Source organism: Ammospiza caudacuta, chromosome 16 (genome assembly GCF_027887145.1).
Source record: "Ammospiza caudacuta isolate bAmmCau1 chromosome 16, bAmmCau1.pri, whole genome shotgun sequence".
Classification (NCBI taxonomy): Eukaryota; Metazoa; Chordata; class Aves; order Passeriformes; family Passerellidae; genus Ammospiza; species Ammospiza caudacuta.
The window spans coordinates 1,267,881-1,280,034 of NC_080608.1; the positions used below are offsets into that span (position 1 = coordinate 1,267,881).

A 12,154-nucleotide genomic window follows, 5' to 3' on the forward strand; every position below is an offset into this window, starting at 1 on the left:
TTGTAGTCGAGTGAGCTTCTGCAGGAGGCAGATCACTCATTGGATTAATGTTATTTTCAACAGACAAACATTAACTTTATGAGAAAAAAATCTTCCCAAAATGTGGCCTCACACACGTGCTGGTGTGTTTGGTCACTGAGCATTTATCAAGACAACATTGAGAGGAACTCAGAAATGAAATCATTTCAACTAACTGCATTTCCTATGACTCAAAAATGAAAGCATTGATAGGCAATATATAATCATTAAGAGGTGAAGCCCTAAAATCAGTGCATTGAAGGAAGACCAGGCCTTACCTATTGCTTTTATTTGACACAGCCCCTCTGGATCAATAACAATTTACACTCTTGGGAAAGTGCCATGGCAGACTTTATGTGGAGGCTCTTCCTGCCAGGCAAGAAGTGGCCAGACCTTATTTATCAAACCTGGGCCACGTTGGCTTGGGAATTTCACCAGCTGGGAGTGTTTTTATGCTCCCCTCCCTTGCACAAGCACTTTCTATGCCTGGACCCTCACCCCCTTCTATTTAAATGCAGACATTGCTCATTTGCCTCTTAGCACAGCTGCTGCCAGAGAATTTTTAGTACCAAAGGTTCCTTTTTGCCTGCTCCTGGAGGCATCTGTGCTCCCAGTATTTATGAAGGCAAGGCCATGGAGTCTTACACAGGCTATAAACCCAGTCTGAGAGATTTTATTTGGGAGTAAGCACATACTCTTTATTTTCACTTACTCTTTCCTCAGCAGACATGTTTCAAAAGAGTACAGCTAGCTTTTTGCAGGGAAGAGACTGGTAATATTTCTTATTATCCTCAATACCCAAGTGGAACTTAATTTTAAAACGTTGAAATTTTCTGTAAAAGACAAGTACTCCTTCTTCATGCAGTTTTATTTTGAGGGATGGTAATATGTGGCAAATTTGTTTGGAGTCTTAACAGCTTTATCATGCAAAGGACAATATTTTAAGTGTCAACTTGTATTTCTGGGCACTTTTTCTTTAAAAAGAGTATAAACTTTGATTCAAAATGTAAAGCCTCTAGGTAGAGGATTGCTATTAAAGTTTTATCCCCCATCTACATGACTGAAATTGGTTATTAGTGAAATGTTCCAAAAAGCCTCTACAAGGCAGCAGGAGGCCATGTGAGAAAACTTCTCTTCCAGGCTATCATGGCTCAGCTCCCTCAAGAGCAGAAAGCCAAGATTGCTGAGCAGGTCGCCAGCTTCCAGGAGGAAAAGAGTAAATTGGATGCTGAAGTGTCAAAATGGGATGACAGTGGCAATGACATCATTGTCCTGGCCAAGCAGATGTGTATGATCATGATGGAAATGACAGACTTCACCAGGTGAGGCTTTTTAATTTGTGCTCACTCCCAGCTGCCTGGGCTGCTGGGCTTTCAATGAGACACGGTGCAAGTTCTCCTAAGAGTCTCACTTCTTATAATCTCTTTTAAATGGTGCCCTGTTCCAGCTGCATATTAACTGGGGAGATGCATTATTGTGTAGTGGCTGGGTGGTAATAACTGTTTAAATTGATCTACAGATACACAGCAGTTATTGCCTGTCTTTCTTTCTTTCTTTCTTAAGGGTGATTCTTATCCCCAGGAATATATATATATATATATATATATTTGCTCAGTTCTTTACAGCATTAAATTCTATGGGCTTCTCAATATTGCCATACTGCAGAAATAGTTCCTAGTACAGTTACTGGCAGAGGAAAGAGAGGGTTTTTGATGCCTTTTGAAATTAATTTACCAGATTTTTTATAACGCTGTTTTTTAAACTTCATGTTCCATTCCATAAAAATTGCAAATCCGTCTTCTAAAATGTTATCTCTTATCATCATTAAACTGCTGAAAGCAGTAAAATTTAAGATGTTTTTATTCCTGGATTTAAGCTAAATGTGGGGAAGAGCAGAAAGGGGGTAACTCTTGGAAATGAAGGTGCTGTAATAACTGCTCCAGCCTTTGGGTGGGGAGTCACTGCCAGCACAGTGTGGGACAGAATGAGGAAAGGGACCCAGAATTCACTGCTGTGGTTTCCTGGTGCTAGGAGGGAGCGTGTGCTCTGTTTTGCAGGGGAAAAGGTCCTCTGAAGAACACGTCAGATGTGATCAGTGCAGCCAAGAAGATCGCAGAGGCCGGGTCCAGGATGGACAAGCTGGGCCGGACCATTGCTGACCACGTGAGTCACAGTCCTGGAGCCTCCAGCTCCAGGGAGCAGGAGATCTGTCAGTACTGCTGATGAACAGATGAAAATGTGTTGGCTTTTGGGGTCTTTAACTGATTTTTCAGATCTGCTGCTAGGAAATTCTGTTCTCTCTGTTCTTTCCAGCTGCTCTCCTGCCTCCCTGAGCAGTGACACAGCAGCTCCTTGGCTGGAATCAGGCTCCTGGCATTTTGTGCCAGCCCTGCTTAGGTCACACAGAGCCGGGGCAGAGCAGGACCAGGCTGGGCTCACAGCACACCCAGAGCACTCCTGGTGCTTCCCAAAGCTCAGACTGCAGGGACAGCCCCTGCACAGGGGCACCTGGCCTGTTGCACCACCTTTAATCCTGGCTCTGAGGCAGCTTTGTAAGATCAAAAATTTTCAGCTGCTCCTCAGGCTGAGTGGGGAGACTGTCAGAGCTCTCTGGTGTTTTTCACTCCAGAGCTGATGAGGGCTTGGAGCAAGGCCTGCAGGGACCTGAGCATGGCTGTGCTGTCCCAGTGCTGGGCAGGAATTCTCACAGGACTGAATGAGCATGGCCAGCTCAGGGATTATTTATGCAATGCCTGTCCTGAGCCACTTAGAAACTGGGCCAAGCAAGAGCACCTTTGGCCTCAGCCCACACCCAAATAGCAGGGAAACATCAACATTCGTAATAATATTCCACCTTCAAGAGAGACTCTGAAATGCAAGGAGGTTAAGTCTGAGATCATGGGCTAAACTTTGTTTTCCCAGTTGTCACTTGCTTTCCAGGCCTTTTCAGGATGGAAATTTGTGTACTATAAGGTTTTCACTGAACCAGTGTCACTTTGAAAGTAAATCATTGCAGTGCAGGACTCTCTCTTAATGTTGCATTCAGAGGTGCTTGTCTACACCCTCCTTTATTAATGATGCAGTGAGAAATGTTCAATGGGGAGATAAATTTGATAAGTGTTTTTTCAAATGGCTTTCCTTGCTACAGCACTTTGACAGCCTTGTTTCTGCAAGAACCAGGTGTGCTGCTGGTGTAGGTAAATGAAGCAAGGAGCAGTTTGTGTTCAAGGTCTCAGGGGAGCTTGGGCTGAAGGTTTACAATGCCTTGTCTTTTTTTTTCATTCACATGTTTTATGCAAAGTTGGTATATGGTTTTCTGTACCAAGCCATTTCAAAATATAAAAGAAAACTACTTTCAGTAGCAGTAAGGTCCTTAAAAATGTAACAGATTAAGCACATGTTTGAAGATAAATATGAGCAGCACTGTACAGTTAGTCATTTTGACAAGAATATAGCTTTTTCCTGACTCCATACTCTGCTAATACTTTGAGCCTGCATATTTCATTAGATGTGCTTCCATACTCTTTAGAAACATGTTAATGTGGAGCAGAGTGACAGCTACAGAGCAGGAGCAGCTCCTGGTTCCTGCTGCCCCTGCCCCTGGAGGAAGGAGCACAGGGAGGGGCTGTGTCCTGTGCTGGGTGACAGCAGAGCTGTGACCCCTCAGTCAGTGTGCCAGCAGCTCCCAGCCTGCCATCAGGCCCTTCTGCAGCACATTCCTCTGGAGCTCCCAGAGCTGCTGTCCCAGGAATTCCCTGGCTGTTGGGATCAGTTCTGCCATCAGCTGCAGGTGCTCCCCGAGGTTTCCATCCCTCACTCCAAGCAGCTGCTGCTTGCTGGGAGCAGGGGAATATGAACAGTTATGAGCGCAACACAGATGACAATGATTTGCAGCAAGGGTTCTCTCTATTATTTATTTTTTCAGTGTCAGAACACCTACAAAGCCAAAGGTTTTTTTCCTTCTGTGGCGGTGGGAGGCCGAGGTTACATCAGTTCTGTATCAGTTCTGATTCACCCCATGAGAAGCAGCTGGGTCAGGGTAGGGGGTGCCCACTTCCAGTGAAAGGCTCCAGCAGCCTCGTGCTGGGGACACTGGTCCCTGCTGGGGGCTGGGGTGGGGACCCTGGGCACAGGCTGGTGGCAGCTGCTGACACAGGGGGTCAGTGACATCCCCCCAGGGAGCTGCCTCCCCAAAACAGCTGCTGGCAGCTCCTGCTGGGCCCAGAGGTCACCCAGGGCTGAGGGGCATTTCTTGGGAATTCCTGGTGCAGCAGGGCCCATTCCCAAGGGAGAGGCAGTGGGAGGAAGGGGCTCTGGGGTTGCTGGCTCTCCCCTGCGGCCACTGGGGATGGTCTGTGTCCATGAGCACACACCAGCAGGGCTCTGCTGTCTTCCCCTGCCCCTTTTCTCTGCAAAAACAGGGAAAATGGTGATCCTGCTTCTCTGCAGGCTCAGCTGGGCTGGCAGGAACTGAAAGTGGGGGTGTTTGCTGTGTCTGGGATGGAGCCTGGATTTGACCTTAGCTTTTGCCAGTAACCTTCCCTGAGTCTGTGGCAGCAGCTCGGTTTGGGGGCTTTGGGAAGGTGGGGTGGCCCCCAACACGTTCATTTCCATCTGCACTGCACTCCCTGCTGGGCTGTGCTGTGTCTGTGAGAACCCATCCATCTCTGCAGATGGGGGTTCTGGCTGTGGGTTAGTCCAGTAATGTCATCATTCTGTTCAAATTGTTGCCTTTTGGGTTTTTGATTTTTATCTGAGTGCTTCTACCTAGGAAAGGACAGGGCTCCTGCAGGCACCCGCAGTGCCTTTTGTTGATGCTCTTTTTTATCTCGTGTTACATCTCCATTTAAACCTCATCTGTCTTTGAGCTGAGTCCTCGATCCTGCCTGCAGAAATAGCACACACAGGAGAGGATCTGGGTTTCCATCTCACACTGCATTGATGCACACAGCCCAGTGATGATTCCTATTCCACGAAGGTTTTGCTGCCTTCCTCAGCTGATGGTGAACGTGCAGCAGCCTCCTGCCTTGAGAGGCTTTCCTTGAAGGGTTTCACAGCCCCACAGAGGAGCTGGAATTGTTGAGCCATCCCCTGATGTGCTGTACTGGGCATTTGTCAGCCCTGAGCCCCTGCACTGCTGTGTTAGATGAGCTCTTTGGGAGATGGAGAGCAGTTTCCAAAATGGTAATTTGGGCTTTTCATTAGCTCTTTGGCCAGGGCTATTTGTGGACTTGCTCTTAAACATCTTGTAGTGCTGACTAATATTGATTAGCTTAAAAAATTAACCTGCAAGCTTTGCTGCTTTGTTAGGCAGGGCTTCACTGCACTGATGGAAGCTGCGTGCCCACGTTGAGAGTTGCAATTACTTTGGGTGTTCCATCATTTTCCTTGGGACTAAGAAGGTGGTTTGATGTCTGTGGTGGGGTCAGATGCCCATAAAGCCATGGAGATCTCCCAGTGCAGTGCCCCTGTGTGTGTGTGAGCTCTGTGGACACATCACTGCAGCACCTGAGTCACCTCTGCTCAGCACAGAGACCATTTTGCCTTACAAAACCCTCTTGTTCTGGCCTTGGAAAAAAACAAATGTATGTGTTAGTGTCCTTTCACTGCAGAGGGAAATGCCTGTTCTGGCAGACTGAGTGCTGTTGGGAAGGAAATGCTCCTCCATGTGAGTGGGGCCATGTTTGCACATCCCTGTGTGTGCACCATGATCTGCTCCTCTTTTATACAAAGAAAAGAGCTTCTGCTTCCATCTCACAGCTAAGGAGAGAAGGTCTGCAGGGAGAATCAGGGCTCAGAGCCTGCTGCTCACAGACAGGAGGGGATTTTTACCCTGCCCTCAGAGGGGAGGAGAGGCTGCATGGCCAATGCAACAACCCTCAGCTGGAGTGAGGCATTAGGTGCCACATTGAAGATTAATCTTTCAGTCATGCCATGCCCATTATGCATCTTCATCAGATGGTCCATTGCACAGGATCAGGGTCTTAGGTAAAATGGGATTTTGCTGTGAACAGGGGTGTGTGGAAAAGAGCTCCTAAATCACTCTGGATGGCCTGCAGCTGTCCAGAGGCTGGAGATCCCTGCAGGGTGTAGTCCTGTCCCTGGATAATGCTGGGTGAATTCCACTGCTCCAGTTGAAACAGTGCTGGGCACAGTGCAGCCTGCCTTGGAGCAGGAGATGAGGATCAGTGGGAGGCTGGTGGTGGTTCTGTCCAGGAGGCCTGTGGGTGCTGGGTGGGGAGATGAGATGATGAGTGGCCATTTCCATGGAACAGGAGCTGTCTGTGGGGTACAAGTGATGCTTCTCTGGGGTTCAGAGCAGGGCTTAAGCAACGTGGGGTGTGACCCAGTGTGATGTAAATCACATGGATGTGAAGCTGTAGGTGTTGTGTGTGTGAGCATGTGGGGTGCCCCTGGGCTGAGGTGGCCCATGGGGGAGCTGCTGCTGGCACCCCACTGTTGCTGTAAAGGGGCTGCAGGGCTGCTGAGAGCAGCAGAACCCTTCCCACAGCCTTTGTGTCCTACAGAGCCTGCTCTGGACCGTGGCTGCTCCTCAGCTGGGCTCCCCTCTGCTCTGGAAATCCAGCCTGAGCCTGGCTCATCCGTGGCTCATTCTTCAGTTCTGTCCCAGAAAATGCCACCCTCCCAAACTGCACAGAGGACTCCTGCAGAGCCCTTTGTGCAAAGCTGAAAAAGTTACATTTCTCTTACGGATGAGTGCTGCAGCAAGCACCTTAAATGTCATTTTGTGCCTGGTGAGGAACCTGCTTTTCCCACTGCTACAAGATGGGAGCAGAAGTCAGGAAAATCTCTGTTTGCTGCATGTAACTGAGTTGCTGTTGGGTTTATCATTTTTGAGCTTGGAATACTTAAGACTGAGAATTGAGGAAGGACTTGGTAACACCTGCTAGCTGCAGCTGGGGATCTTGGGTGTCAGACCATTGCTGCTGTGTCCTGTGCAGTACAGGAAGGACCTTCCACAGCTGACAGACCTGCTCTGGGGAGGGTAAATGGTCCTCCTTCTCTTCCTCTGCCTTCTGTTCCTCCTCTGTCTCCTCCTTGGGAGGGCTGCTGAAGGGCAGTGGAAGGAGCCTGTGCAGTGATGCCCCTGCTCATGGCTGCTGGGCTTAGGTGCCTCTGTCTCAAAGCCCGGGCTCAGCAGGGAGGGAGGGAGGGCAGCGCTGTCCCAGCCCATCCCCTGCCCCAGGGGAGGTGCCTGGAGTGTGTCTGGCTGTGCCCAACCCTGCCCCTGTCACCCACAGTGCCCGGACTCGGCGTGCAAGCAGGACCTGCTGGCCTACCTGCAGCGCATCGCGCTCTACTGCCACCAGCTCAACATCTGCAGCAAGGTCAAGGCCGAGGTGCAGAACCTGGGCGGGGAGCTCGTCGTCTCGGGGGTACGTACAGCACACCTGCCTCAGGCAGCTCTGCTCCCACAGGTTATTCATGTGAGCTTTTGTGTTCAGCCCCATGGAACACAGACTGGAGATGCTGGAGCATTCCAAATTTGTGTTGCTGCCTCGCTGTTCTGGGGAGCAACGCTTGCTGGGAAAATACAGACTTCACATGTCCTTATTCAACAGTGTTTGTAGACAGATTCACTTCACCTCTGTGTGATCTGTTTTCCAGACTGCTTTTCACTCTTAGTGAGGTTTAAGTCACCTTATCAGCACAGTCAAACCTGCCCCACATCTCTGCACAGCCTTGGAACATGCTGGGGTCCTGCAACACTCCAGAGGTGTTAATATTTCAGGATGGCTGTGCCCTGAAGAGTGCAGGGATTTTTAGTGGCTGCTCTGGTTTCTGACAGCTGGAAGCTGCTCCAGGCCAGCTTGCTTCCTTATTCCAGCCATTACTTTGCAAATAATTTTTTTTCACTGTAGTTCATGAAATGCTGCCTCCTAAGAGGATTCTGTGTGGCAGATATTTGGGGGGAGGGAAGTGGAGCTAAATCCTTAATTTCTTCTGGCATACTCTACCTTGCCCTGCATAGGCACGTTTGGTCACTTCTGGTGCTTTTGCCCAGCCATGTCAGGACTGAGGAAGGAGGTTGGAAGAAGAGACAGAATTGGCCCTTGGACAGTCCAGAATTGCTCCCTGAGCAGCAAATGGAGAAACTTCCCACATTCTGCCATTTTGATACCACAGAATCATGGAACAGTTTGGGTTGGAAGAGACCTTAAAACTCATCCAGTGCCACCCCCCTGCCATGGCAGGGACACCTTCCACTGTCCCAGGCTGCTCCAAGCCCTGTCCAGCCTGGCCTTGGACACTTCCAGGGATCCAGGGGCAGCCACAGCTTCTCTGGACATCCTCTACCACTGATACTTTCCAGTGAAACCCTGTTTGATATCTCAATTGCTTAAACTTAGTAGCACAGATTTTCCCCAAAAACCAGGGAGAGCTGTGGAAGGAGAGCTTTGGGGCAGCAGCAGCAGCAGGAGCAGTCAGCAATAGATATCCCTGCACAAACTGAGCCCATCTGGGGGTGATGGGGCTGTGCTGCCCCCCCTGCTGCCTTTCCAGCCCCCAGAGCAGCTCCAGGGGCTGTGGTGGGATGTGCTGCTGTTCATGTTCATGGCAGGCTGAAGGCATGGTGCTGTCAAAGCAGGAGATGTGTTACTGTGCAGCAGTAGTACTCCAGGGCTTCACTGCAGTTACTCAGTGCCTCCAGGATTTACATCCCCCTGCCATAAATCAGTGATAGCACGGCCTGGCATCTGTAGCCTGATCTCCTGGTTTTATCCCTTCTCCTTGAGCCTGTCCACTGGGGCTGAGGGCTGCCAGCAGCAGTGTTGAGCTCCATGGGATAATCAGATGAAGACCTCAGCCAGTGCAGAGGCATCACCACTCTGAAAGGAAGGTTCTGTGCAGTGTTGATGCCCTGTCCCTGCACCCCAGCGCTGTGAGAGCAGAGCAGGGCCCAGGAGGGCAGAGCTGGCACCTGCAGGGTCTGTCAGGTCATTCAGAAAAGCACCTCCCTGCTCTCCTGGCCTTGAATGATTCCTGCTGCTGTGAGGATTCCTGGAGACACTTCAGCACAGCGGTTTCCAGGCTCATGAGGAGGAGGGGAGAGCACAGAGGCTTTGCCAGAGGATCTGAGGTGCCATGGTAGCAATTGGGGCACAGTAGGGTAGAAGGGAGGGGACAGTGCCCTAGAAAGGCACCAGAACCAAACCCTGCCCCAGATCAAAGCCCTGTCCCAGCCCATTTGGCCTGGGCAAGCTGGGGATCCCACCCAGAGCAGGACACTGGCCCCTGGGGAAGGGGATCCCAGCTGAGGTCACCACAGTGCTCCTCCCCTCTCTCTTCCACCCAGCCCTGGTCTCAGCTCTTTGTCCCTGCTGTGTCCTACAGCTTTGACAAATTCATGTTTTTCCTTGTTTTGATGCTCTTGTAAATCAGGAGCCAGCTGGGAAAGAGCTCCAGGCCTGGCTGTGATGCAGTTGTGTTCCTTCCTTCCCAATACAATTTAGTATTCTAGAGCGATTTAAATATTTATTATCAGTGATTAAGATATTACTACAGCTTTATTAATCTCATTAGAGAATAAGCAACTATTAAATCTTAGTCATAAAAGCAAAGGGCAGAATACAAATGTTTCCAATTGCCGTTGATGTGGAAAATGCATACAGGGGGGCAGACCCTGCTTTTGTGTTGGTGGCACAAGTCAGCTTTGGAACCACTGAGCATCCAAAAAAACCCTGCCTCAAACTGGGGGCCTCAGGTTTCAAAGGAAAAATATAAATCAGTTTTCAAGTGGTTTTACCCCAGGCCTGTGGTGCTGTCAGTGTAAGGCTGTGTTTGGGGGTTCCATGGTGGTAACTGTGTGTCCCTTGGCAGGTGGACAGTGCCATGTCCCTGATCCAGGCAGCCAAGAACCTGATGAACGCCGTGGTGCAGACGGTCAAGGCCTCCTACGTGGCGTCCACCAAGTACCAGAAGTCCCAGGGCATGGCCTCCCTCAACCTCCCGGCCGTCTCCTGGAAGATGAAGGCTCCAGAGAAGAAACCCCTGGTCAAGAGGGAGAAACAGGACGAGACCCAGACAAAAATCAAGAGGGCATCCCAGAAGAAGCACGTGAACCCCGTGCAGGCCCTCAGCGAGTTCAAGGCCATGGAGAGTATCTAGAGGAGAGCTCTGGCTCGGGGGTGTTTTTCTCTAGCCCACTACTGCTACTTCCAGAACTCTACTTGTAATACCCTAAAGATTTTTCAAAAATTTACTATTCCTCCAAATGTATTTACTTAATATAATTTTGATAACTTGGTTTAGATTACCTGGGGAGATACTTAAATTTCTAAGTCCTATCAGTATATCTTCAGCCTGCAGAAGTGTGGTAATTTAGATGGCTTTTAGATTACAGGGGTGGATTTCTAGCTGGAAACTGGTTTTTATAATCTTGCTTTAAATGAAATATTCTATAACCAAAGAGGATTTTACAGTAACACTAACGGTTAACACTAATACTCGATCGTGATACCCAGAGACTCAGTTTATCATGGTGATCAAGAGAAAAAAATAGATTTTTTACTAAAAAAAAAATTAATGAAAGTATTGTATGTGATAGTGTATCTCTGCTGTGGGGGTGGAGAGGGAGCAAGATCAGAGGAGTTTGACATTGCAGCAGGCACCGGCTGTGTGAGCACAACTGGAAAACAGCTGGAAAAGCGCTACACCCGTGCCTGGGCCGGGCTTTGCTGAGGATCGTGTTTGGAGCTGGGCTCGGTGCTGCCCTGGGGCCGCGGTGCTGCTTTCCCTGGGCTGCCCCGGAGCGCTCTGGGGTTCCCTTGTGCTCCTGGCACCGCTCCGGAGCTGCCGGGGGAGCCCCGGGGCCGATCCCTGCGGGAACCTCCCCCGGCGGGGGCGGCCCATGGCTCCGTGACACGGACGGGAATGTAATGCCTGGTTACCAATTACTAATGTATTTTGCTGCGGGACACTAATAAAGTTGCTTTTCCCAGCTGGTGCATTGTGGTGCTGTGAATGGAGCTGGGCCCAGCCCGCCCATCGCCCCCCCTCTCGCCATTCAGATGCAAATCAGCTTTGTGCTCATTCCTCATAATTGCTCTGCATCCCGCCTTGGGCTTCCAGAGGCACCCAGGAAATCGTGTTTGCTCAGGCTGCAATTTAGACTGTACATTATTTGTGATAACTATAGCTACAAGGTATAATTTCACTGTCTTATTTAAATTTTATGAATTTCAGCGTGTTTCACACGTCCCAGTCGAGTGGAGTGCAGGGAAGTGGTGCCTGCACGGGGCAGCACCGTGGTGCCTATTCCTGTGGAGCTGGAAAAGCCTGGGCTGGAGTCAACGTCTAAAATGCAGCTCCATTTTAGAGCTGAACCTTGGCACTGAAATGTTATAATTTTATTTATCTCAATCAGCTCATAATTTACTGTATTAAGGTTATTGCTGTCATGTTACTGTAATGCTGATCATAATTAAGCTAAATAGTTTTTGAGATATTTTTGCCAAATGTATTATGTTTTCAAGCATTTTAGCCTCTTGAGTACAGCTATTAAACAGTGGAACGATAGGATATTTTCATACACCCTTAACGTGTAAACAGGCTCAGAGGGGGAGCTGTGCTCCACTGTCGTTTGGGGGTTAACAGGCTATAGGTCTTCTTTTAGAGATAATTATTAACTGAATTTATACAATAGAGATTTTTTTCCTCTTGGTATTATCTTAAAGGTGACATTCCCTGAGCTGTTTAGGGAGTACATCCAATGCCTCTCACCAGTACAATCTATTAATGCACTTTAAAAAATAATCCTTATTAAGATTGTGCAGACAAGTTTACGCTTATTTATCTTTTAAACACATCTTCGTTTAATTTGTGCTACAAACACTGAGTACCAAGAAATTAAAAGTGGTTCCCCTGGTGAGAGCTACAGCCCCAGGGGTGCAGGAGCAGCAGGAACGCCATGGGGACAGGAGGCCAAAAAACCTCAACTCACATTTCCTTTGTACCCAAGAATTGCTCCTCTGGGAATTGCGTTTGGGTTTGGAGCAGAGAAGGGCATCGAGGTGAATCATTATTGGTGTAACGCTTAATTGCTCCGTTCAGAAGTGCAGCAGACACCACCTGTCCCCTTAGAACAGGGGGGATTTTGTGTCATGAAATCCCA

The 12,154-nt window shown here is 49.1% G+C and overlaps 1 protein-coding gene across 1 annotated transcript in view; it reads left to right on the forward strand.

Moving 5' to 3' along the window:
* Positions 1-10,981, forward strand: part of CTNNA1 (catenin alpha 1) — a 116,352-nt gene extending 105,371 nt beyond the window's left edge. The window contains exons 15-18 of the mRNA XM_058815646.1: positions 1,159-1,340; positions 2,076-2,181; positions 7,281-7,415; positions 9,862-10,981. Coding sequence (XP_058671629.1) covers positions 1,159-1,340; positions 2,076-2,181; positions 7,281-7,415; positions 9,862-10,149 — 711 coding nt within the window. The 3' untranslated portion in view covers positions 10,150-10,981. The remainder of the gene's footprint in view (positions 1-1,158; positions 1,341-2,075; positions 2,182-7,280; positions 7,416-9,861) is intronic.
* The last annotated feature ends 1,173 nt before the right edge of the window (positions 10,982-12,154 follow it).